Raw genomic sequence first — 26,767 nt, 5'->3', positions numbered from 1 at the left:
GACACTATCCGGCGAAAAAGTTTATTTCCAGAAGGCACTTTCAGGTTTCAAGCGATAATTCTGCAAACCTTTCTACACAAAAGAATTTCATTTCCACTTAGTCCTTTATTACTGGAATTCACATCTACATGTTTGTTAGTTTAAAGCGACTTGGCTGTGTGAACGAATGTAGACCTTTTCCTTTTTACGGAAACTTCTAGCAACGCATTCTTTAATTCAATTCACTCTAGCATTGATAGAGTCGAGTGAATGATATTTGGGACGTTTGCAAGGTACATATTTTAAGTACCTTGTTAGTCCCTCTACAATTGGATCCATCCGTATAATGTATACGACAAACGTTATTGTTTTCTTTAAACAAACAGAAGTTCTTCCTGTTTTATCAATTAATAAGAAAGTTTTGTCAGAGCGAAACAAAAGGAGTTGACAGAAACAGATTCTTCAATACTACCATCTTTTTATCATGAGTCCTTTTTCTATTCTGTATATCTTAGTAGTTGTGTAGTAATTATAAACGTTGATGTCCTTCCACGGTTCTTATTGCACATTTGACACTAGTTCTTCATCTTTCTCTAATGTGTGTTGATCCTACTGCACTCGCAAAGTTTATAACCATTAGTCCACATCGTTGGTGATCGCTCTTTAGCTCTCCTTCCCACCAGTTTTCCCTCAACCGATAGCCACTTCATATTGTACGGCTAAAAAATGTTACCACTTATGTAAATACATTTTAAGTATTCTCCAATATCATGCCTCTAATGTTCTACTCTTCTTTTTGTCTGCTTGTTTATGGTACAGATAAAGGGTCATAACTGAGTTTTGGGAAAACAAGGGTTCGCACAAAAATATTACACTTTGGTTGCATTGGTGTGCGATAATCGTGCTGAGCAGATGCTAACAAAAAAGAAATATAGGCGGCAAATGCCGAAATATCTTTTCAGACCATAATAATGAACAGACCTTTCGCAACATAAAAATTATACTGAATGGAGTGGTAAAATCTTCTGTGGTAAAATGTTCCTTAAGCTAGTTGAGCATTCGTTCGTATTTTCAAGTAAGGATCATTTCGGGGAAATACGTTAAAATAATCAGGATAAGATAAAATTTGCAAGAAAGTTTTGCAGCAAAGTCTGTGGAGTTGGAGGAAAAAAAGGAGAGTACAAATTGCTTGTATCCAAGAGACGAAAGAAAAAAGGGCGAAGGAACTAGGTGAAGGGTAAACATTATGGTATGCAGAGAAAAGTAATACTAGTAATGGAGTTCATATAACCAGTGAGAGAAATTAAAGAAAAAAAGTTGTAAGAACGAGTAATATAATAAAAAACATATTAGAGATATTCCAACAGAGAAGAGAGGTTGGTAAAGGGACAACTGGAATACCTGGGCCACGTGATGTGGGGAGCAAATTATGAAATTTTGAGACTCATTCAAAGGGAAAGATTCAAAGAAGAAGATCCGTTGGCCAAAGGCAGAATTCTTGGTTAAAGAATCTACGTGATTGGTATCAATGCAAATCGATTGATTTGTTTAGAGCACTAGGTTCAAAAATAAAAATAGCAATTATGATTGCCAACCTTCGAAGCAAAATGTAAAAATCTATACGATGAGTTGAGGTAGTAAATAAGTTTTTGAGGTAGTAAATAAGTTTACATATTTGGGTTCTCTCATAACAAACGATAATGACACATCTGAAGAAGTAAAACGGAGGGTACTGCTAGCAAACAACTGTTATTTTGGACTAAGCAAGCAGCTAAAAAACAGAAATTTAAGCCAGAAAACCAAACTAATAATATATAGAACACTCATCCTACCAGTGCTGACATATGGGTCAGAAACATGAACCATCTCCAAAACAGACGCAAATCTTCTGCTCGTCTTCGAAAGGAAGATACTAAGAAGAATAATGGGCGCATTCTGTGAGAATGGTATTTGGAGAAGGCGATATAATTTCGAATTGTACGAGAAGTATAAAAAAATAGTAAATGGTAGAGATGTAATATCCTTCATAAAAATAGGTAGGCTTAGATGGGCTGGACATGTGTCAAGAGCAAATGAAAATTACCCACCCAGACGAACTCTATTATCGGTCCCAGTGGGAAATAGGAGTAGAGGCAGACCACGACTGAGATGGAGGGACGTTGTGGACCTGGACGCAAGGAAAATCGGCGCGGCAAATTGGCAACGGTTGGCGATGAACAGAAACGACTGGCGAAATAGACTGGGGAAGGTCAAGGCTCAACTAGAGCTGTAGCACCACTGATGATGATGATGATACGATGAGTTGAGAGGAGGAAAAAAGATATAGAAAATAGCTACAAATAGAGAAAAAAAACAAATATTCTAATTGGACAAGAAAATTGTACAAGCACTTAAAAAAAAATAAAAAATGGTTAAGCAGATGGACCGGATAATATCCTGGGGAAAGGCCGTTGTGCAGTTGTAAGTTCCAGGAAGAATTAGGAGAAGAAGATTAAAAAAGTACTGGTTGGTTATGCTTGGGCAAAATATTTATGGAAACTTATGACAAAGACAGATAATCATGATGGCGATGCTGTAAAAATCATATATGTATATAAGCCGTTGTACAGTTGTAAGTTCCAGGAAGAATTAGGAGAAGATTAAAAAAGTACTGGTTGGTAATGCTTGGGCAAAATATTTATGGAAACTTATGATAAAGACAGAACTGCACATGTAATTACATGTGCAGTTCCATCGTATCACATCAATACCACACTGAACATTTTTAATTCATTTAATAAACATCTTCAGTTTACAATTGAAACAGACAAATTTTAGTATACCATTTTTAGATACGAGGGTAATAAGAACAATTACCATTCAAATCATACCACCTGTCAAAAACATAATACCGTACTAGGTATGAAAAACAGGATAATGTCCATTGTTGATGACAACTTTTTACAAAAAAATCTGGACATATTATACAAAATTTTTCGTAACAACGGCTATCCTAAACAAACTAAAAAAAAACTGATTTACAGCAGTAATTTCTATGATGGTCCTGTCCATGATTCTAACAACAAATCAATTAAATACAAAAAACTCCCCTTTATTAATGGTCTAACTCATTCTGTCATATCCATATTCAAAAATGTTCCTAATATTAGTATAGCTAAATATACCATGAACAGCAAACAAGTATTTTCAAAAATCAAAGACCCAGTACCAACTCTATATAAAAGTAATGTTGTTTATGAAATACCGTGTCTAGGATGTCAAAATAGCTACATTGGCCAAACATCACAATGGCTAAAACAACGCATCACACAACATAAAAGTGATTGCCGCTTGGGAAAAAATACTTGTGCAGTAGATTATGCATAAGCTTGACTATAACAAAGCTCGCATTTTGGCACAGATTGATAACTACAAAAGTAGATTATGTCTTGAGATGTATCACATAAACAAAAATAAAAACACTTTAAATTATAAAACAGACACTGGACAATTTAGTAACATATATTGTAATGTATTGAACAAAATTTATAAATATACAAAATAGCTAACATTCACCTTAATAACAATTAACCTTAATAATTCATCAAAAAAATATCAATCTTCCAACGTTTCTTTTATTTTATTGTTGTTTTTATGTGTATATTTGAAATAATTTTAATTTTTTCTTATCGTACTGCTGTGGGGAACGTGCTTAGGACAGTTTAATCTTGACATTCAAAAGTTTACACACTTCAATGTTAGTTCTATTTGTGAAATCTTTTAATTTCTTGTACATCAGTTGTTTGTAATGTTTTATTATTTAATCAACTAAAGTTTTATTTTGAGGTTGCAGTCATTATTAGGGCAGTATAAGTAAAACTCTTTGTTCTTTTATCAAGCTTTCGCAAAATTTATTCGCTTATTCAGGATATGCTAAAATATGGTTACAATTATTTTATCAGTAAACACAATGAAATTAGAATTAAACACATTTTATTTTATACATTGTATAAAATTAGCATAAAACCTTACAACATGAGGTTAATCCATTAAATCCAAAAGCTTGATTGTGAGATATATATATATATATATATATATAGTGATATATATATATATATATATATATATATATATATATATATATATATATATATATATATATATATATATATATATAGTGGACAAAAAAAGATATAATTTTTTACGCCTTTTTCGTAATATTGTGTCAGAATTAATCCCATCCGTAAGTCATCTATCTAGCTTTATATTCTGTATCATTTAATATGCCCAATGTTAATATTCGTTCATGAAATAAATGTTGTTGACTCATGCATGAAAAATGTATTACCGGCACACATTTATTAGATAATAGTTGCTTCTACGCTTGCAGTGAAGAAAGAAGCACAACCTCTATAATTAAACCAATTACTAAACTCATAGAGCCATTATCAACCTATTACTTTGTTGCTACTGTCTTATATTCTAAAAGGTTTGGCCGCACCTGATATGTGCTTCATTTATTAACTATGCTAGTAATTTTAAAATGAAAATTACGCCATCTTCCACTTCTATTATTCTAACAGGATTTGTGTATTTGTAGATTTTAGCACGAAAACATTATTTAGACATTGTGGTCCATTAATAGCATGGAGATATAAATTAAAAAATATATTATAATATAACTAAGAAAATCAAAATCGTATGAAAAATCTGACTAAATTCTTATTTTTACGAGGCGTACACTACAAGTTTGGCATAAAAAGTAGAGGGAAAAGAACTTGTTTATGTTTTTCAAAGTATTCGCCTTTAAGACCAATACAATTTTGCATTATAAAAAACCAATCGTCGAAGAATTTATGGCAGTCTGAAATAGGTAACTCAGAAATGAGATTTTTGTATGCTTCGATCGCCTCATCTGGCGTCTTAAAACATTTACTGCATACTACCGCATAGTTTGTTTTTTATTCTCGGGAACACAAAGAAATCAGACGGTGCCAAGTACGGACTGTACGCAGGATGGTCCACCAAATCGATGTTTTTCGATTCCGGTTGTTTTTGCTGAGTTTGTCCAGTTTATACCAGTTAGCTTTTTTATAGTTCATTGTTAATCTTGCTTTGTAGAATTGCTGTTTAAATTCCTTGTCAATGTATACCGTCGTTAGAAACAATTTGGTCATCCGTAAATTGTAGTGTGTAAAGTTGGGGTGGTTCTAGCACTGCCTGCTAAGTTTTCAACAAAGACAAAACATGTCATATCCTAGACGAAGCACGAAGGCAGACTTTTAGAGAGAAAAAAACGGGCATTGCTGTTTTTTAGCGCATAATTGAGATATCCTCTTAAAATAAGTTACAGAAATTTGTTTCTGGAAAATAGAGGAAGTTTTAAATATTAAAGCGGGCACTACTTAGTTTAAAGATATACAGGGTGTTTCAAAAAGGTATGTCATAAATTAAATCACGCATTCCGGGGACAAAAATAAATTGACTGAATCCAACTTACCTTAGTACAAAAGTGTACACAAAAAAAGTTACAGCCCTTTGAAGTTACAAAATAAAAATTTTTTTTTTTGCATTATCTCCTAAACTACTTGGCATTTTGTAATAAAAATGGAAACGTTACTTTCTTGATTTTTCATACAAAAGAAACAACAAAATCTAAGCGCACAGAAAAATTTTAAGGGGGTGGGCATCCCTAAATTCCCCCAAACTTTTGATTACGTTCAAATCAAATGAATTTTGTGGCATCATTAGTTTAACACATTATTTTTAAAACTTTTTTGCCTCCTATCACTTTTTCGAAAAACTAGTTTTTTCCTAGTTGGCCATAAAATTACAATTAGTTTCTACGGATACAATAATTACACACAGTTCCATCAATAATAGTCAATAATTTGAAGCTATTATTTATTGTGTGAATAAGATTAATATTAAAAATTTTGATATTACAATGGCCTACACATTTCAGGAAATGGCAGATATGCATTTAACTTTGGGTAAGTTGGATCAGATTAAATTATGATTTCAATAAACTATCGGGAATATCGTAGGTGTATGTCAAGGAAACAGTGCAGCAGCTGCAAGGCATTATGCAGTAAAATACCATAATCGAAATACACCTGATAGACGATTATTTCTGACCATTGATCGTCGTTTACGGGAAACGGGTACATTCCAACCGCAAGTTGCTGGCAATAGTGGTCGTCCAATAATGGATGCAACTGATGAAGACATTTTAGAAATCATTGAAGAAGTCCCTGGAACAAGTACAAGGGTAATAGCTGCTCAACTAAATATTCCTCACGTAAGGGTTTGGAGGCGTTTGGAGGATCAGCTGCTTAAACCCTATCATTTAGCAACGGTTCAAGAGTTATTGGTTGAAGATTATCCTAAAATAATTGGATTTTCGATTGGTTGTTAATGGAAAACACTCGAAATGTTAATTTTATTAGAAATATTTTGTTTACCGACGAGGCTACCTTCAGTAGAAATGGAATAACAAACCATCATAATGAGCACAATTGGGCAGACGAAAATCCTCACGCCAAAAAAACGACTCATCACCAAAGGACTTTCAAAGTTAATGTTTGGGCAGGAATTGTGGATAACAATCTAATAGGCCCAGTATTTCTTCCCAACAATTTAAATGGTGATAATTATTTGCAGTTCTTGGCAAACGATTTACAAGAGTATTTGGAAGAAGTTAATATTGCAATAAGGCAAAATTTGTGCCCAAAAAAAGTCCGGGAATACGTCGACATCGATACGGCTTGGCAGAACATATTTTGCGAAATATCGTTACAGAATTTATGGAGGATAACGTTGAAAATATCATTGACATGAATGAATTGATGACTTCATGATTTAGGTGAGTTTGTGTATGAGAATTTGCTTGAGAGTAGTAATAGTTGGGTTTGATGTGTACTTGTTGGTAAACATCTGGAAGAATAGGGAGCGTTGCCTTGGAAATTTGGACAAATTGGAGCATTTGCTGTAGGGAATGCGAGCAATTTGTGTTCTTATCCGCAGTTGGAACACCTATTAGTTTTTTGGTAGCATTCTGTGATAAGATGTCCACTTTGTCAATATCTCTGGCAATCTCTTTTTGGATTCTGACTCCGTGAAGACGTACGAAATTGGTGTATATTGGGATTTTGGTGAACACGTAAGCGGATTTTGCGGGTCAGTTGACGTAGACGGCTTCGAGAATATTTGTGTCTAAAAGGAGTGAATTTTGGTCGCAGAATTTTGTGGGAATGTGGTTGATGATGTATTTGAATTTGCCGATCTCTCTTGTCGAATTTACGTGCGTATTTATACTTTTAGTCAGTCTAGTGGTCCTAAAAATCACATTATAAGGTGAAGAGCTCGAGAGTTGCTTGAGAGATTCGTGTTCCATTGAGGGGAAACTTTATAAAATGGACACAGACTTAAAATTCAATGCTCAAAAATCAATATTATCTAATTTTACAAAGCTTTCATTATAATTTTGTATGTATCTGGATAAATCTGATAAACTTTGAATTCTATAATCTGCATGTGTACAAATAATTTCTGATGAAAATAGCATACCTCTAAGTACCCGAGACTATGGGTATAACACAGCATACTATAAATTGGTAGAAACTTAGGGTATATAGTTTGCAATATATGCAATAGTATGCAATATAGTATAGTCCAAAACATTGGTTACAGAAAGGTTTTAATTAAAAGTACTTCGTTTTATAACGGATGTTTTAAGTGTTAAAACAAAGGTATCCGTAACACTTATGAATGTTTAAAAGTGCCAATTAAACGAAGTTTATCGTTATACCAAACTACTAACAGTAAATCTAAATTGAACTTGAGAGAAACGAAGTTATTAAATATTGTAATAATCGATAGCATTTTTTGTATTTATGAAATACGCACTATACTTAATGTTTTAAAGACATTTTAAACCAATATATATATTATTGTGATATTTAAAGTCTTGGTGCGCCAAGCAATAATTAGCTAATTAATTTTTTTGATTAATTAAAATTATTTAAATGATATGATTATGACTCTATCACAATTTTTAATTCTTTTATCTCAGGGTTTAATTCGTGCTTCAATATCTATGCTATTACATGTGAAAGGTAAGGTCCAGAGAATACCGGAATAATAAAAAACACATATGATCTAACACTATATATTGAAATAAAAATAATGAAATAATTCACACTTAAAAGTTTTCAATAAACAAATCTCATATAAGGATTCTCAAAATTTTGTTCTCCGTACGTGAACAATCAAAATTAATGGTACAAACAATATTAATTGAAATCTCAAAATCCCAAACTATTCTAACTCTCCTAATCAAAATATTTATATCCTTTCTAAATTACGTGTAAAATTTTGTGTTATCAATAAAAGAAAAAAAAACTGCAGAAACAAAAAATATCTCTCTCTGATGATGAGTGGTCCAAATCCTTGTTCCTTGTAGACTATATTATCTCCTCTCAACCGCTCCCTATGTAATCAGCAATCTTACACAGATTGTTGCAAGTATCTCGTCCTTAATGATCTCCTTCAAAAGCACAAATCATTCAAATTATGATAGCCTTTCTCCTCTCGATAAACTGAATCTCTCGTTGGCCCGAGTGAAAAAATGACTCTTGGAATATCTTCTCTTTACGATAAACTGAATCTCTCGTTGGCCTGAACAGTGACTCTTGGAATATAAGTAGAGAAATATGACTTACAATATTTTGCTGCTTCAGCTTCTGTCAGATACACTAACTCCACAAAAACTCACTAACATTCAACACTACTGCTTGCTACATTTCAGGAACCGCCAGAGAACAATCACCGTTCCTCTTACAGACTTGGAAAACCAACTGATCTCTTCCCTCTCCTCAATCTCGCTAAACTTTTTCCTACACACTTATCCCACCTTTTTCAATCTCCGCCAATCAAAACTCGTCACAATTCCCCCATTTTTTCATTTCGATAACAAACAAATTTTTATCTATAATTATAAAATTTCCTAAAACTTATTTACAAATAATATTTTCTATAATTCTTAAAAACTAACAAAAACCTCTTTCTAAAATCTCTTCTATTTGTCTCTAATCACTGCATTAATGTATTTTGGAAAACCCCGTTCAATTGTCTTTTTGTTTTCACTTAAAATTATGCGGGTCACTCAAGTATAACAAAGAAATAATTTATGCAAAGCTTACCTTTTGTTTAGTACAGGTAATTCAAGAAATTAATAACTCTCCTTCTTCGAAATGTTTGTTGGATATTATCCTACTTATCTGAATTATTTTAATGTTATTGAATTTTGAAATATTTTAAACAAACCAATATTTTTCTCGATTTTACATATCATAACAAATCCCCGCCATTTGATCTGCCGAAAACTCTTTGTTAAATTTTAAAAATGACAAAAGTTTTCTAGGATCAAATTATTTCACTATGTTATTAAAATCTACTTATGATACTGACAAATGTCGTGAATGTTAAAATACCCCGTATATTGCCTGTCTTTATACGGGATTGGATATATTTTCGTTTTAAATTTTTCCAAGTATTTTCCCTTAAAAGAAAGTTCATAATTTTTAACCACTTGATTTACTTTATTAACAAAATCTCCATGGTTTCCTAAAATCTTCTCTATTTCCTTCTCCATGTTTTTTCCACAATTTATTTTTCTTTCATCCACCTTTTGTTCACATGTGTTCACTGTCCATAATACTTCTTCACAAAATTCTGGATTCTCGTCCATCAGTGCCATTTTTTCTTCTGTTTTCTTTTTATCCTCTAATTCCCTTTGGTATTCCGAGCACCATGTTTCTATTCCTTTCACTTCTCTGATGATACCTTCTTTTTCTTCCTGCTTCCATTCTGTTTTATCGTCGGTTGCCAACAATTCTTCTGTACCTTCTATTTCCTGTTTTTCTCTGGTCTCCATCTTATTTTCCTGCTTTCTTTTCGAACTCTTCTTCTTTTTTTTTTCTTTTTCTTTTCTGTTAGATCTTGTTCTTGTACTTTCGGTTTATCCTCTACAGTCATATCGATTTCTTTGCGTTTTTCCTGTGCATTGATCCTTCCAGAATTTGTTTTCCTATCTGTTTGCTTTTCTTCTCCTGTGTTGTCTGGTTCTGCTCTGATTTCCAGTTTATTTTCCGAAAAATTTATGGTGATATCTTTTTTCCTCAATTCATCAATTCCCGCTATCATATCATGATTTAAATCTTCAATCACCACACATTTCATAATATGGAATTTGTTTCCCACTCTTATCTGTACTCCCAAGCCTTCGTTTACTGTCGTCAAATTTTTATTGTTTGCACCCACTAAATCAACCCTAGGAATCTTATACACAAATCTGTCCAAATTTAATTCTTTTACTAGTTTTTTATTGATTAGCGATATCTCCGATCCAGAATCAATCACAATTTTAATCGCTTTATGTTTTATAAATGCATCTAAAAATATTAGATTAGAATTAGAAATTTGTCTGTCGTTTCCTATTGCTACATGATTCATCTCCCTTCTATTTTGTTGTTGGAAGCTCTGGTTATTTCTATCGTCCCTTTGTTCGTTAGTATTCCTATTCGGAGGATTTTGTGCATCTCTATTCCTGTTGTGATTTTCATATGTTCTCTGTTGTGTGTCATTCCTGTTATCGTAATTTTGTTGTCTATTGTAATTATTGTAATTTCTCGGCCTATATTCGTTTGTTGATCTGGGATGTCGGTTTCTCTGGTCATAATTTGATGAATACCTTCTTTCCGCTCCATTATATTGGTCATGTTGTCTTCTATTTCTCATTTCTTTTCTTTTCGCTTCTTTTAATTGAAGGAATTGGCACAAACTATCAATATCTTGATAGTTTCTCAAAATCACGTGATCTTCCAAAGTTTCCTCAAAATGTCTGCTGATCATTTCTACCAGCTGTTCGGTAGAATATTTGTATTCTAGATATTTTGAATTGTTATATATCTGCAAAGCATATCTTTCTTCAGATATTCCCATTTTTTCGTGATATTTTCCATTCTGTAGCTCTTGGTTGATTTCTCTCTGTTTATTTTTCCCCCAGAAATAGTTGAGAAATTTATTTTCAAAATCTGTCCAATTTTCAAACTCATCTTCCTTGCTTTCATACCATAACGCTGCTCCTTCTTTCAAATGGTTTCTAATTGTTTCTTTGCAATCGTCAAAATATCTAATAGGTTGTAATTTGGTTTTCAAATTTTTGACAAACGGTACTGGGTGTGTTTTCCGAATATCCCCGCCAAATTGTATTTTCGCCTCGCTTGTTCCATGGATGATAACTTCTTTTCTCTCTACCCCTCTTAGTTCAATTTCTGCCATTTGTTTTTCATTTTGCTTTAATCTTCTTTCTACTTCCTTCCTGTCTTCTTGTAGCGCATTTTCAAATTTTATTTCTAATCCCTCCAAATTATCTTTAATTCTCATTTCTTGTTCTTTCATATTATTTTTAATTTCATTAATCTCTTCTATTTGTTGTATCAGTTCTTTCTTTATCCCCTCAACACATCCTTTAATTTCCTGTTCATAGTTTTCCAAACGCTGCTCTATATTTCTGTTATTTAGTTCTATTGTTTGTTTTGTTTCCCGTTGGTTTTCTTCCATTTTTAGTGATGTTTCTTGTTGATTTCTATCCATTTTTAGTGATGTTTCATCCATTTTTTGTGACTGGAGTTGCATTAGTTGTAATATTTTATCTATTCCTGATAGTTCTTTTCTCTCCTCAACTATTGTCACATTTCCTTCATTATCCGATACTTCTTCCAAAATTGTTTCATCTTCTCTGTTATCCTCCTTCCTTTCCTGCATTTTACTTTGTCTCCTTGTGACAGACATGTTGTTACTTTTTGTTATTGTTTTTGTCCCCGTCAAATGTGAAATTTTACAACACTCTATATGTTTCAGAACACGACAATATTTCTCCCAAAATGTATTAAATTTTCACGACAAATATCGAATATGCAATCAGTAAAATTCAAATAATTCAAAATAAATATCAAATGTACGATTTTTAAAGACAATAAAATCAAATAATTCAATAGCAGTAAATATCCACTAACTACGATCAATCAATAAATCAAATTTATATTCCCTGGAAAAAATTGTCAAAATACTTTCAAATTCAAATTCCCTCAATGTTATATGTTTTTATCTCTGGATCACCTGTACTTATTCCAGATCTCTTTCCCTTCCTTCAAATGTAAAGCTGCGATATTTTTAAGCCCCACGTTTTGGAAGCCAGTTATTGTGATATTTAAAGTCTTGGTGCGCCAAGCAATAATTAGCTAATTAATTTTTTTGATTAATTAAAATTATTTAAATGATATGATTATGACTCTATCACAATTTTTAATTCTTTTATCTCAGGGTTTAATTCGTGCTTCAATATCTATGCTATTACATGTGAAAGGTAAGGTCCAGAGAATACCGGAATAATAAAAAACACATATGATCTAACACTATATATTGAAATAAAAATAATGAAATAATTCACACTTAAAAGTTTTCAATAAACAAATCTCATATAAGGATTCTCAAAATTTTGTTCTCCGTACGTGAACAATCAAAATTAATGGTACAAACAATATTAATTGAAATCTCAAAATCCCAAACTATTCTAACTCTCCTAATCAAAATATTTATATCCTTTCTAAATTACGTGTAAAATTTTGTGTTATCAATAAAAGAAAAAAAAACTGCAGAAACAAAAAATATCTCTCTCTGATGATGAGTGGTCCAAATCCTTGTTCCTTGTAGACTATATTATCTCCTCTCAACCGCTCCCTATGTAATCAGCAATCTTACACAGATTGTTGCAAGTATCTCGTCCTTAATGATCTCCTTCAAAAGCACAAATCATTCAAATTATGATAGCCTTTCTCCTCTCGATAAACTGAATCTCTCGTTGGCCCGAGTGAAAAAATGACTCTTGGAATATCTTCTCTTTACGATAAACTGAATCTCTCGTTGGCTTGAACAGTGACTCTTGGAATATAAGTAGAGAAATATGACTTACAATATTTTGCTGCTTCAGCTTCTGTCAGATACACTAACTCCACAAAAACTCACTAACATTCAACACTACTGCTTGCTACATTTCAGGAACCGCCAGAGAACAATCACCGTTCCTCTTACAGACTTGGAAAACCAACTGATCTCTTCCCTCTCCTCAATCTCGCTAAACTTTTTCCTACACACTTATCCCACCTTTTTCAATCTCCGCCAATCAAAACTCGTCACAATTCCCCCATTTTTTCATTTCGATAACAAACAAATTTTTATCTATAATTATAAAATTTCCTAAAACTTATTTACAAATAATATTTTCTATAATTCTTAAAAACTAACAAAAACCTCTTTCTAAAATCTCTTCTATTTGTCTCTAATCACTGCATTAATGTATTTTGGAAAACCCCGTTCAATTGTCTTTTTGTTTTCACTTAAAATTATGCGGGTCACTCAAGTATAACAAAGAAATAATTTATGCAAAGCTTACCTTTTGTTTAGTACAGGTAATTCAAGAAATTAATAACTCTCCTTCTTCGAAATGTTTGTTGGATATTATCTTACTTATCTGAATTATTTTAATGTTATTGAATTTTGAAATATTTTAAACAAACCAATATTTTTCTCGATTTTACATATCATAACAATATATATATATATATATATATATATATATATATATATATATATATATATATATATATATATACTAAACCTAGCTAAGTACTATTACAAAAATTAATATTAAACTCAACAGTCTTCTGGGTTGAACCACGTCGATTATCATTACGCCGAGCTTTCGATATCCTCTTTCATGTCTTCTTCAGGGCTTCCGAGGTCTCACTCTCCCGAGACCCCAGACACTCCTACACTGATCACTAACCAATGCATTAGTGACGTGGTTTGGATGGAGGTTGGCGTGAGGGTTAGCGTGGAGATTGGTGCGAATATTTCTGACAGTAGAATTTTGATTGACCGGTGGAGCAGACGATATTTTCTTTATGAAAATCCTACTGTCAAAGATGTTCTCGCCAATCCCCACCTTAACTCCCTCACCAACCTCCACCCAAACCCGTCACCATCGATGGTATAAATGAACCGTCCTCTGTTCCTAACAGCAGTAATGGATTGGTTACTGATCAGTGTAGTAGCTGAATACGGTAAAACATCGTAAGGAACATGTGTTGATCGGGGACCCCCATACTCGATACTAAAACTAATATTATAAGGAATAATTGACGAAAACGATGATCTGATAGAAAACAGCATTCCTGGCTAACAAATAAGAGGGACTTTTGTGGAATACCAGACGCCGCTATAATATTTAGACAGGCCGAAGAGGGTATTCTGGTCGTGTTACGACCATAGAAAAGAATATTTTATCGCTAATGGGCTGATTTGTACATGACAGAAAAAGAATATTTGAGTATTCAATATTTAAAAAAATTTTGAATAAAATCCTTTAAAAAAGGTATATAAAAAACCCAGTTGGGCTATGTTGAATTGACAAAATGTTTTCGGAATAAGTATTCTATCATCAGTGTTCTAAAATAGTATTTAACCACTTAATTAAAAAGAACATGAAATAATTTAAGTTTACCCTTTAAAAATTATTAAATGAAATTTAGTTTACATTATGTCTAATTTACAGTTAAGATGGTAAAGTTGCCAGTTAAAATTAGACATAATGTTGTAAAAACAACCTGTATAATATTGTAATCGTAGTATGGTTATTTTATCAAATTGTGAGCTCAGGTCGGCAGCTCTCGTGTTAACGTGTGTGCGACTGATGCCCTTCATAAGGGACCCGTCCTCCCCTCGATATGTAACTTAAGACAGACAGTGCCAATTTGCCTCTCGGCAAGAAAAGGCCGTGTGTGTGTGATCTCGAAAATGTGCATGGTGCGTAAGCGATAAATGCGCTTGTAAACCCGGTGTTTTGTGTTAAAACGTATATAGTTGGTCTCTCTCAATTTTATCATTTCATGTATATCTGTTACTGCCTCCCCGCACTCACTGTAAAGCTAATATTTGTATAACTCTTTATGTAACTGTCAGAATTGCGATAATTGTCAATGTTTGAACCAGCCCTTAAGTCTATTGTGTAAATAAATCGAAGGAAAATACATTTTAATTGTTTTATTGCTTCAGTGGTCCTTGATAAATATTTTGAAGCAATTAGGTGTTCAAATACGCCTCTCTTAAATGTGGATAGTTTGGCAACAAAGTTTACCCTTTCCACCATTTGTGGTCTCTTCGAACCGCATATTGTTTATCGCAATTCCTCTTCCGATTTATCTTCATAAATCAAATTAATTTTCTCTTATTTAATTCTCTTCCCGTAAAAATTAAAATAAATATCGTTACTGAGTGCTCTTCACAAAATAAAACGTATAAGATAAACAATCTCACGGCACATGGAACATTACGTCACCACGCAAGTGTTTGAAGTGTTTTCACCCAACAATCTTAGATGTTAGATTTATCGCTCTTCGAGGTGCATCTCAAGTGAAATTGCTGACAAGAAACATGTGATGTGACTATGGATTTTTATGGATTTTTTAGATTCATGTCTATTTGGTGAGTTCGTTCCAAAATATATTTTTATAATCACGGTACAGGGACATTCAAAAGTTCGAACGCATATTATTAGTATACAGGACGAGTTTATATTTCGCAGGATTCGTACAGACATTATTTTCTGAGACTCTTGTTTATTATACGGGGTGGACTAAGCTGTATTTTAGACTCTAAAATTGTTTATTTTTCGTGTATCTCTCATAGATAAATATCTCGCAAAGCTTTCGATACATCTCTAACCGCAATGGAGCAATTAAAGAAACAACGCAAACCGTTGAAATCAAAAATCTCTCGTATCTCTAATTGGTTAAGGGATAACTCTACTCAAGAAACGGATCCCTTGCAGTTCCAACTCCGTCGTACTGAATTAACGAATTGTTACGCCAAATATGATGACCTCATGGATCAGATTGAGGAACTGGACGAAGACAACACTGAAGAACGCGATAGGGAAGAAATTGAAGAAAAGTACTTCTCAACTCTGGCAGGTCTTCAACATAGAATGGAGATGCTCCAACCTCCTTCACACCAGTCCAGTTCCACTTCTCCACGTTTAGCTAGTGCTAAAGTGACTCTTCCCGAAATTAAAATTCAAATTTTCTCAGGATGCTTCTCAGAATGGAGTGCATTCTATCAGCTCTTCGAGACGTTAATTATTAATAACCCGGAACTCAACAACGTCCAGCGCTTTGTTTATCTCAAATCTTTTCTACGCAACGAACCTCTCCAGTTGGTAGAAAACATCCAAGTTTTAGAAGAAAACTTCCAAATCGCGATAGAGACTCTTCGAAATCGCTACGAAAACAAATCGCGCGTAATTAGTTTGCTTATACAGCGTCTTTTGAAAGTTCCATCCTTAGTCAAAACTAATGCAAAGGCCTTACGTGAATTTTTGGTCACCGCAAAACAGACCTTACTCGCGCTAAAAAATATGAATGTACCCATCGAGCATTGGGATCTCTTATTAATAGAAATATTTTTGCAAAAAGTGGACTTTACTACTCACCGGTCTTTCGAATACGAGTTAGGGTCAAAAGATATTCCTACGCTAAATCAATTCTTTGATTTTTTAGAAAAAAAGTGTGACATTATGGAAAACTTAAACTCCTCAGATAATAACGATAAAAAAGTTATTAAAACAAACTCTAAAACGGTTCTCTTCTCTTCGACAAGTAATAAAAATAACTCATACTCCAAAACATGCGTATTTTGTAATAATGCTACACACACTATTTATGCATGCACAAAATTTGCTAATCTTTTCTTACAGGATAAGTATAAATTTGTTAATGAAAACAAACTATGTCGCAACTGTTTAGGAACTAAACACTTCTCTCTAAATTGTTCGTCTCAACGTTCATGTGGTATATGCAAGAAAAGGCATCACACACTCCTGCACAATGACCATGAAAATAGCTCTTCTTCTAGTAGATCTTTTCAACGACAAAATCACGCAACCTCTCGCAATGTACAAAACACTTGGTCTGATGGTGAAGCCGGTCCAAGTAATTCTGTCTCTCTCTCTGAATCTCAAACCTCTCAGGTGTCAAATGTAATGACTTCTCTTTCTGCTCTGTCAATAAAGCAGGATGTTCTGCTGGCAACCGCTCTAGTCACTATTTATTCAAAGCATGGCGTACCCATACACGCTAGATGTATTTTAGATAGTGGATCTCAGTCGTCATTTGTCTCTAAAGATTTGGTTCAAAAATTAAATCTCTCTCCTTACAGCAAAAGGTTACAAATCTCTACTATCTCTGAACATAGTTCATTCTCGAACAAAATGGTCGATCTAGAAATTTTTCCATACAAAAGAAATGGTAATGGTTTCAAAATCTCCTGTGCTATTTTAGACAACATAACTTGTAGACTCCCCCAGGTATCCATAAACAGAAGTAAATTTAATATCCCCTCTACAGTCACTCTCGCAGATCCCACCTACTCTGTCCCTGGAAATATAGATCTTCTTCTTGCCAGTGACATATATAGCGAATTGTTATCGGATGGTTTAATACGTTTAGGTAAAGGACTCCCTGTTCTCCAGAACACACACTTAGGGTACATTATGTTTGGTTCTTTACCTCCTTACGCACTTCACAAAGGAATTTATCGCTCACAGTTGTCTCCTACACACTCAAATGTCTCTTTATTTGTCCAGTCCACATCTGAGGAAGATAAGCTCGATAATATAATTCGACAATTCTTCGAAGTCGAAGAAGTGACCCCCTCTGTTAAAATCTCCTCCTCTGAGGATCTGGCTGAACAAATATTCACTGAAACAACTCAAATTCTACCTTCTGGTCGGTTTCAGGTAAAGCTTCCTCTCATTTCTGAAACAGCACATAAAATGCTGGGCAATTCTTACAATATGGCTAGGAAAAGGTTTATTAGTTTAGCAAATAAACTCTTAAAACACGAAAATGTATACTCTCAATATAAAGCATTCATCAATGAATATGTTTCTCTTGGACATGCCAAAAAGGTTCCTCTTTCTCTCACAAATGTGCACTTAGAAAATAAATACTTTTTACCTCATCACTCTGTTATAAAAGAAGAATCATTAACTACCAAGTTACGGGTGGTTTTTGATGGCTCCATGAAAAGTTCCAGTGGCTATTCTCTTAATGACATCCTGTTGAAAGGAAAAACTCTTCAGCCTGAACTTTTCGACATTCTCCTTCGGTTTAGATTGTATACCTATGTATTCACTTCCGACATACAAAAAATGTACAGGCAGGTACAAATTCATCCTGATCACACATTCCTGCAGAATATCCTCTGGCGGGATTCTCCGGAACAGGACATCGAATGTCTTGAGCTTCAAACCGTAACTTATGGAACAAAAAGCGCAAGCTTTCAAAGTACTCGTTGTTTGATGGAATTAGCTAAAACTCATCAAAACAACTACCCATTGGCCTCCGATGCTCTCTTAACAGGCTGCTATGTAGATGACATTCTATATGGGGCCAATGACACGCAAACTCTTCTTAAGGCTCATAATGAGATAACTGACCTACTTAACAAGGCATGCATTTCTCTTCATAAATGGTGCTCTAATTCAAAAATGTTTTTGGAAAATGTTTCTACTCTCTCTACAAACTCTGCCTATGTCATTTCACCAGAGAATTCTTCTAATAAGGTTTTAGGTCTCTGTTGGAACCCCAGTACTGATACATTTTCAATTTCTGTACCTCAATTATCAATAAAGGATAATTACACAAAAAGGGAAGTACTCTCTATTATCGCTCAAATTTTTGATCCACAAGGGCTCATTAATCCCGTAACTGTTCTTGCTAAAATTATTATGCAAAAAATTTGGATTTCTAAAATTAATTGGAATGACTCCGTGGATTCAAATATTTTAAATGAATGGTTGAAGTTTATAACTGATCTCGCTGCTCTCAAAGACATAAGCATACCCAGATGTCTTTTCTCATGTCATGAAATTTCTTCTATTGAAATTCACTCTTTTTCTGACGCAAGTTTGAAAGCATATGCTGCTTGTTGTTATATACGGGTTATCTACAAATCAAAAAATGTCTCGTGCTCTCTCATTGCTTCGAAAAGTCGTATTGCTCCTTTAAAGACCATAACGCTTCCAAGGCTGGAACTTATGGGTGCTTTATTGGCTAGCAAGCTCACCACAAAGGTGGTTGATATCATAAAGGATAAATTGCCCTCTACTATTACCTCTATAAACATGTGGAGCGATTCTGAGATAGTTTTGGCGTGGCTCAGATCACATCACTCCAGATGGAATCAATTTGTCGCCAACAGGGTAGCTCAAATTCAAGAAAATTCTTCTCACTCTCATTGGAGACACGTAAAGTCTAAAGACAACCCTGCTGACATCCTCTCCAGAGGAATGATGCCCTCTAACATACTCAACTCCACTCTTTGGTTTCACGGTCCTCAGTTTTTGCAAACATTTGACCTAAATTTGTCTGAATATAGTCCGAAGTTTAATTCTAATAAATTACCTGAAGAAAGAAAAATTGTTCTTCACACTCGAAGTGCTCAATTTGATTTCTTTGTCATGCTTTCTGAAAGGTTCTCCAGTTTCACGAAATATGTAAGGACTATAGCTTATGTACTCAGATTTGGTAATAACGCAAGGTCTGGCACTCAAAAATTATCCGGTGCGCTTGAAGTATCTGAACTTCAAAATTCCGAAATGAAAATTATAAAGTTATTGCAAAACTCAAGTTTCTCCTCAGAAATTGCTGATCTCAAAGGCAATAAGATTATTTCTAATAAGTCTCTCTTACAATTTGCTCCTTTTCTTGACAAAAATGAAATGCTCCGTGTAGGTGGACGTCTTAGGTATTCCGAAGTTACCTTTGATCAAAAATATCCTCTCCTCCTCCCCTCGAAAAATCATGTTGTTCGTCTAATTCTCAAAAAAGAACATCTCAGGCTCCATCATGCAGGTCCTCAGAATACTCTCTCTCAAGTTCGCCTTAGATATTGGCCCTTGAATGGTCTACGGGAGATTAAGAGGATAGTCCACGAATGTCATGTTTGTTTCAAGTTTAATGCCAAACCCTTAGCTCAAATCATGTCTGATTTACCTAAGGAACGCTTATGCTCTGCTCAAGTTTTTGCTCATGTAGGTTTGGATTTTGGTGGTCCCTTTCTAATAAAGGCCTCTAAACTTCGTAAAAGTCCATTGATAAAGTCATACATAGCTCTGTTTGTCTGTATGTCCACACGTGCGGTTCATATAGAATTAGTCAGTGGGCTTACAACAGAAGCGTTTCTTCTCACTCTCAAGCGCTTTATCAGTCGCAGAGGTCTCCCTCAGACTATATTCTCTGATAATGCGACAAACTTTCTTGGGGCTAAAAATCAGTTATTCGAACTCTATAATTTCTTAAAAAATAAGGAAACTAACTCTTCTATTCAGGCATTTTTAGCCTCCTCTCAAATTCGGTGGAAAACAATACCACCTCGATCTCCTCATCATGGAGGACTCTGGGAGAGCGCTATAAAGAGCGCTAAACATCATATCTATAGATTGTTGGGCAATCTCAAAATTACATTCGAGGAATTCAGTACCGTGCTTACCCAAATTGAAGCCGTACTTAATTCTCGGCCCATTTGTGCCCTCTCTAATGATCCCTCCGATTTCACATATCTTACCCCTGGTCACTTCCTAATTGGAAGGTCTCTCACCTCGCTACCCGACCAGGAGTATACATCTATCCCGGAAAATAGACTTAGCATCTGGCAAAATCTCTCTAAGCTCCAGCAACTTTTTTGGAAAAGGTGGTCGACTGATTATCTGAATCGACTTCAAAATCGTCCAAAATGGTTTCTCCCATTCAAAAATTTAGAACCCAATGACCTTGTGTTAGTTAAAGAAGATAATCTCCCTCCTCTCTACTGGTCATTGGCACGAGTGATGGATGTCTTTCCGGGTAAAGATGGCCGAGTGAGAATTGCATCTGTTAAAACTAAGGATGGGATTTTCAAACGCACGATAACAAAATTGTGTCCCCTTCCTAGTGAAGGCTTATGTTAATGTTATTAGGTTTAGTACCTTTACTCATATGTTGTTTGTATACTATTACTCATATTGTTTTTTTTTTTTTTATGTACTCTTTTCTTTTTAATGCTTTTTATAATGTTAAAGCTAGTGCTTCAACTGGGGGCAGTATGTTGTAAAAACAACCTGTATAATATTGTAATCGTAGTATAGTTATTTTATCAAATTGTGAGCTCAGGTCGGCAGCTCTCGTGTTAACGTGTGTGCGACTGATGCCCTTCATAAGGGACCCGTCCTCCCCTCGATATGTAACTTAAGACAGACAGTGCCAATTTGCCTCTCGGCAAGAAAAGGCCGTGTGTGTGTGATCTCGAAAATGTGCATGGTGCGTAAGCGATAAATGCGCTTGTAAACCCGGTGTTTTGTGTTAAAACGTATATAGTTGGTCTCTCTCAATTTTATCATTTCATGTATATCTGTTACTGCCTCCCCGCACTCACTGTAAAGCTAATATTTGTATAACTCTTTATGTAACTGTCAGAATTGCGATAATTGTCAATGTTTGAACCAGCCCTTAAGTCTATTGTGTAAATAAATCGAAGGAAAATACATTTTAATTGTTTTATTGCTTCAGTGGTCCTTGATAAATATTTTGAAGCAATTAGGTGTTCAAATACGCCTCTCTTAAATGTGGATAGTTTGGCAACAAAGTTTACCCTTTCCACCAACATAATGTAAACTAAATTTCATTTAATAATTTTTAAAGGGTTTTTACCCACATATTTAGTGGCTACATCCATGTATTAACTAGTAAGTATTAACCACATTTTACATTAACCTTAGTCAAAACTTAAATTATTTCATGTTCTTTTTAATTAACTGGTTAAATACTATTTTAGGACACTGATGATGGAATACTTATTCCGAAAACGTTTTGTCAATTCAACATAGCCCAACTGGGTTTTTTATATACCTTTTTATAAAGGATTTTATTCAAAATTTTTTTAATATATGGTATACAGCCAAATACAAGAACTTTGTTTCCTTGTGGATTTTATTCAATATTTAACCAACTGGAAAACTAAGGCGCGGAATAGGTAAGAATGGAGAAATCTTAAGAGTAAGCCGAGAACCATAAACAGTATCTATAAGTTTTAAGTCTTTTCTGTCTTTTCCTTTTTGCTTATTTATTACAGCTTATATACCGGATGTCCATTTTTTACTTTATCTGATTCTGTTTTATCTAATTTTTTATTAATTGCTGCACCTAGTTTTTAAGGTTCTTCTTCTTCTTTTAATGGCGCTACAACCCTTTGTGAGTCTTGGCCTGCTTAACAATGTTCTTCCATTCTGCCCTGTCGGATACTTTCCTTCGCCACTGCCTGGCAGCCCTGCAGGCAGTTTTAAGGTTACATACTTATATTTCCTCAAGATTCTTTTTTTTTAACTTTTCAATCTTTAATTTTACCTTTATTTTAGTTACAATGTTATGCTTTGATGTTAACTGCTATCTCCACCAGCATTTACCAATTTGGCTCGATTAATTCAATGTTTTATACTAAAAGGCTCATTGGCCTAAGATCTTCAATAATTACTTTATTTGTCCCATATTAAAGCTTATTGTTAAGATTAAATTTTAATGAATTGCTAAATAAACAAATAAAACAAATGAAAAAAAATATGTTTTACATTTCTACATAAAAGGCTACATTAGATATATTATCCTCATACTACAAGAATTCAGTAACAGATGTTACTTGTAAAATGGAAATATTTCACTAATGAGTAAAAACATTAACTTACGAAATACTTTAGAATATAAACCATAGATTAGCAGTTTAATAAGTTTCTTAACTTTTAATAATGGGCTATTAAAATATGATTTATACGATACTGTATTGATACTTATTATAACGTTTCTGTTGTTTAAACCATGTCGCAAGTGTACAAATAAAGCCATTAAGAACTGAAAAAATTGAACTTTGGCGACGAGGGCATCTTTAGTTCAATTATGAAATTATCTACAATTAAAAAGAATTAAAATAACTTAAGGATAAGTAAAATAAAACATTTTCTAAATAAGAATTTGTTTTCTATAGTCAACACGTTTAATGCTTTGGGTTATTTAATCTCAACTTAAACAAAAATGTTCCCAATTTTTTATGGTATTTCCTGCCTTTGGAAACGTTGCATATACATCAAATTATTCTATGATTTGTGTGGGCATTGTAGTAGGAAATGACTGTTCAAGCGTCTCTAATTATTATCAGTAGTAATATCCCTAGGGCATTGATAACAGACGAGATAATTTCATGACTATCGAAAGCTCGTTCCTTGGTAACAGCACGAAGCCGAAGGCTGAGTGCTGTTACCAAGCAACGAGCTTAAGAAATTTGTCATGAAATTATGAGGCATTCATCAATGTCCGAGGGATATTCGGCGGATAATTTTTCGAAAAAAAAAAATCATAACTCAACATAACGAAACATTTATTTATTAAAAGTACAGTTAGTGAAAGTACAATTATTAAAATTGAAGTTACCATTAGATTCGTTGCTGTTCTCTACTATAAAAGAACTATTACCACGCATAATATTTATAATCTTGTTGTGGTGTTCTTTTCAAAACGTGACATTTTGAAATTTATTTGGATGAAGTTGTCAAACTCGATCGTGTTGTCATAGGGATTGAAAATTGCACTGAATGCAATTATCAGTCTAATGTTGACATGATTGGGTGAAATTGTTCGACATGACACAAAATGACGAAATTTGAATGGTTGTTAGAACAGTCGAAAAATTATCCCCTTAATTTTCTTTCGATATTTCTTTCCCGAGTATATTTAAAATAATAGTTTGAATCTTTATGGAATTTTTTTAATGCACCAATGTCAAAAAACACACCAAACACACGTTTTTATGGACACACCAAAAAAGAACTAATTCTAAATAAACTCGGTTCGCTATTCCCAGACCGAACTGTCTAGTAAATTTAGTAATTATTTTTTTGCGAAGTTAGTTACTTTTTGACAGCCTAAAAGTGGCTGGAAATTACTATACAACCAAGCACACGTACTCATAGCTAATATCAATAGTAAACAAACTAAATAGTAAATAAAATAGAACTTTGCGAATTACCGACAATCAATATTTATGATCTGCACCATATAATAAATAGTTATGTTAAATTATAACAACTATAATATATTTTTTAAATATATACTACCCAAAATTTGATGGGTTTAGTATACACTTCCACTATTTAGACTAATTCTTCTTTTTTTTTAAGAAAGAAGTCTGCAATAGTAGGATACTTGAGCTATTAATACTGAGAAGTAGGAATTGTTGTGTTGTAGGTTTCCGACAATGAATCTGGCAAAATATGCCCGAGCTAAGCGAATGGAGTTTACCAAATGTTTAATCGTTTCTTATTTTAGGATATATGTACATGTAAATGATCATTTAGACATGTAGATATTAGACAATGGTGTGGTTCCACAGTAGAAGAATTATTTCGCGCAGCAGCCAACAGAGAAAGGTTTCAGGAAATTGTAAACATGATGACGGCCAACGTCTGAATACGGACACGGCACCCAAAGAAGAAGAAATAATCATTTGAGTTAATTGAAGGAAAAAAAGAATTTGTACAATAATTTATAAAATATATATTATTAACTCCTATTAGAAATGTTATAAAAAATCTACAAAACAGAAATTATTATAATCGTCAGAATTGTGAGTTTTCTACTAATAGCGTTAAATAGCACAAACGTCTAACTTTATTCCTGTGAAATTAAAGTGCCACTTTACTCCAAAGAAATAAGCAAAATTTAAGAGGGTTTAGGACATCTCAATAGAGAGATATTTCACATATTATGCCTATAGTAAGCAAACCTATACGTTTTCGGCAGAAATTTCGGTGTAGTTTTTTAATTATTAACAATTGCTTGCGAAAAATGCGATTTTTTCTTACCGTCAAAAAAGTATTAAAAATTATTTATACTTAAATATAAACATTTTGACTGTTAAGAAATAGAAAAACATTCAAAATGACGCAATCTAAGTTTTTTTAAATTAATTTGTTGATCCAAAAACGACAAAAGAAGACAAATCGTTAATTGTTTACAACTTTTGTAATATTAACTTACACTTGTGTGATTGCTCTTCAAGGGGGCAAGTCCTTGTGCCAAGCTAGTGTTAACAAATCCTTAAAATTTCAGCTTGATCCATTAGTTAGTTTAACAATTATTCAAATTGTTTATCCCAGAGGTCATTTTTTTGTAATAACATAAGAGATAAAATGATAAAGATACAATAAGGGTACCTTAGGAAAAGTAAAGACTTTTTCTTTTAAAAAACACCAAAAAAATAATAAGAAAATTATAACCAAAAATTGTTTTATAAAGTTACCGTTATTTTAAACTTTTTTTAGACAAAATTTTTTTACATATTTGAAAAGCTGATGATTTTTACACAAGGACACCTGGTCATAATGATTAAAAGTTTTCATTGCTTCAAGACTCAGAAATCAATTGTTTCTGAGCTACAGAAGTTCAATTTTTTAGTCCATTTGAATAATACATACTTGTATAATATACAGGGTGTTAGTAAATAAGTGCAACAACAGGGTTTTCGACTAGATAGATAACTAGTTTTCCGACATACATGGTGTTGAAACTTTTCTTACAATGTGACAATTTATTTATTGCTCTGAAACTGGTTGAGATATGCAAATGAAATTTGGTGGGTTTTAAAAGGTAGTTATTTGTCGTTTTTTCGCCATACAATTAAGAATTTTATATTCATTAATATTCATATTTGTTAATATTAATTTAATTAAAGAAAAAAATGATACACTATTTTCATTTCATGCGCCATTTTTATGTATAAAAAATAAAACACCTTAACGCGTATTTTTCATATCTTATTACAAAGCGTATTAAACCTTCTCAAGGACTATCTACATAATACAATAACATTAACACGTAAAGTGCCGCAATGGAAATCATATTAAACTGTCCGTATTGGCCGGCTAAGTTTTTTAATTTATTTGAAACTTTTTTATTATTTTAAATATATGAATAACTTATTTTATTTATAAACTAATATTTTTTAAACAAAAAAATATTTTTTTTTGTCTGACAGCATTTGCCCCCCATGGCGATAACACATGTTTTTCTCAGAACGGCCGTCGTGGACATGCGTGTCCGACACATGAAGCACGCGCATTTGACGCGTTTTCGTGTTTAGACTGGTAGTATCGTGAAAACTGCAATCGGCGAGGTTATAAAATACGTACGTGATAGTTTATGAATATTTTCGAGTTAGTTTGTGAATTTATTAGTTTTTATTTTTTGAATTTAGTAGTTTCGAGTTTAGTTTGTGAATTATGGGTGAATACGAACGTGAACATGAAAGATTGCAGAAATTGTGGGACTAAGTTCTTTCTGGAGATGAACACAATTTTTCGCCGGATGTAAGCGACTACGAGCCCTCAAATAGCGAAAGTTCTGATTCTGATGATCCCTTGACGCCAAAAAAAAAAAAGAACAAGATTGCCTAGTTTTGATTAAAAATGGCAGCGGGTAACAAAAGTTATAAATTTGACCAACAAGTAAACGTTTTTCCAAAATCAGAGATACAAAGTAATAATCAAGTCCCCCAACCATCAACGTCTAGTTGCATAAATACGGCATCCACTAATATAGACCACATA

At 33.3% G+C, this 26,767-nt stretch overlaps 2 protein-coding genes across 2 annotated transcripts in view; one reads left to right on the top strand and one right to left on the bottom strand.

The window, feature by feature from the left end:
• Positions 1-26,767, bottom strand: part of LOC140443451 (tyrosine-protein kinase Src64B-like) — a 459,485-nt gene that overhangs the window by 247,237 nt on the left and 185,481 nt on the right. The window lies entirely within an intron of this gene.
• The window catches only part of LOC140444347 (uncharacterized), a 29,564-nt gene continuing 18,605 nt past the window's right edge, over positions 15,809-26,767 (top strand). The window contains exons 1-3 of the mRNA XM_072536096.1: positions 15,809-16,132; positions 16,835-18,589; positions 19,151-20,998. Of these exons, the coding sequence (XP_072392197.1) occupies positions 15,809-16,132; positions 16,835-18,589; positions 19,151-20,998 (3,927 nt within the window). The remainder of the gene's footprint in view (positions 16,133-16,834; positions 18,590-19,150; positions 20,999-26,767) is intronic.

This window comes from Diabrotica undecimpunctata, chromosome 6 (assembly GCF_040954645.1).
Source record: "Diabrotica undecimpunctata isolate CICGRU chromosome 6, icDiaUnde3, whole genome shotgun sequence".
NCBI lineage: Eukaryota > Metazoa > Arthropoda > Insecta > Coleoptera > Chrysomelidae > Diabrotica > Diabrotica undecimpunctata.
This window is presented reverse-complemented; position numbering and strand designations above follow the sequence as displayed.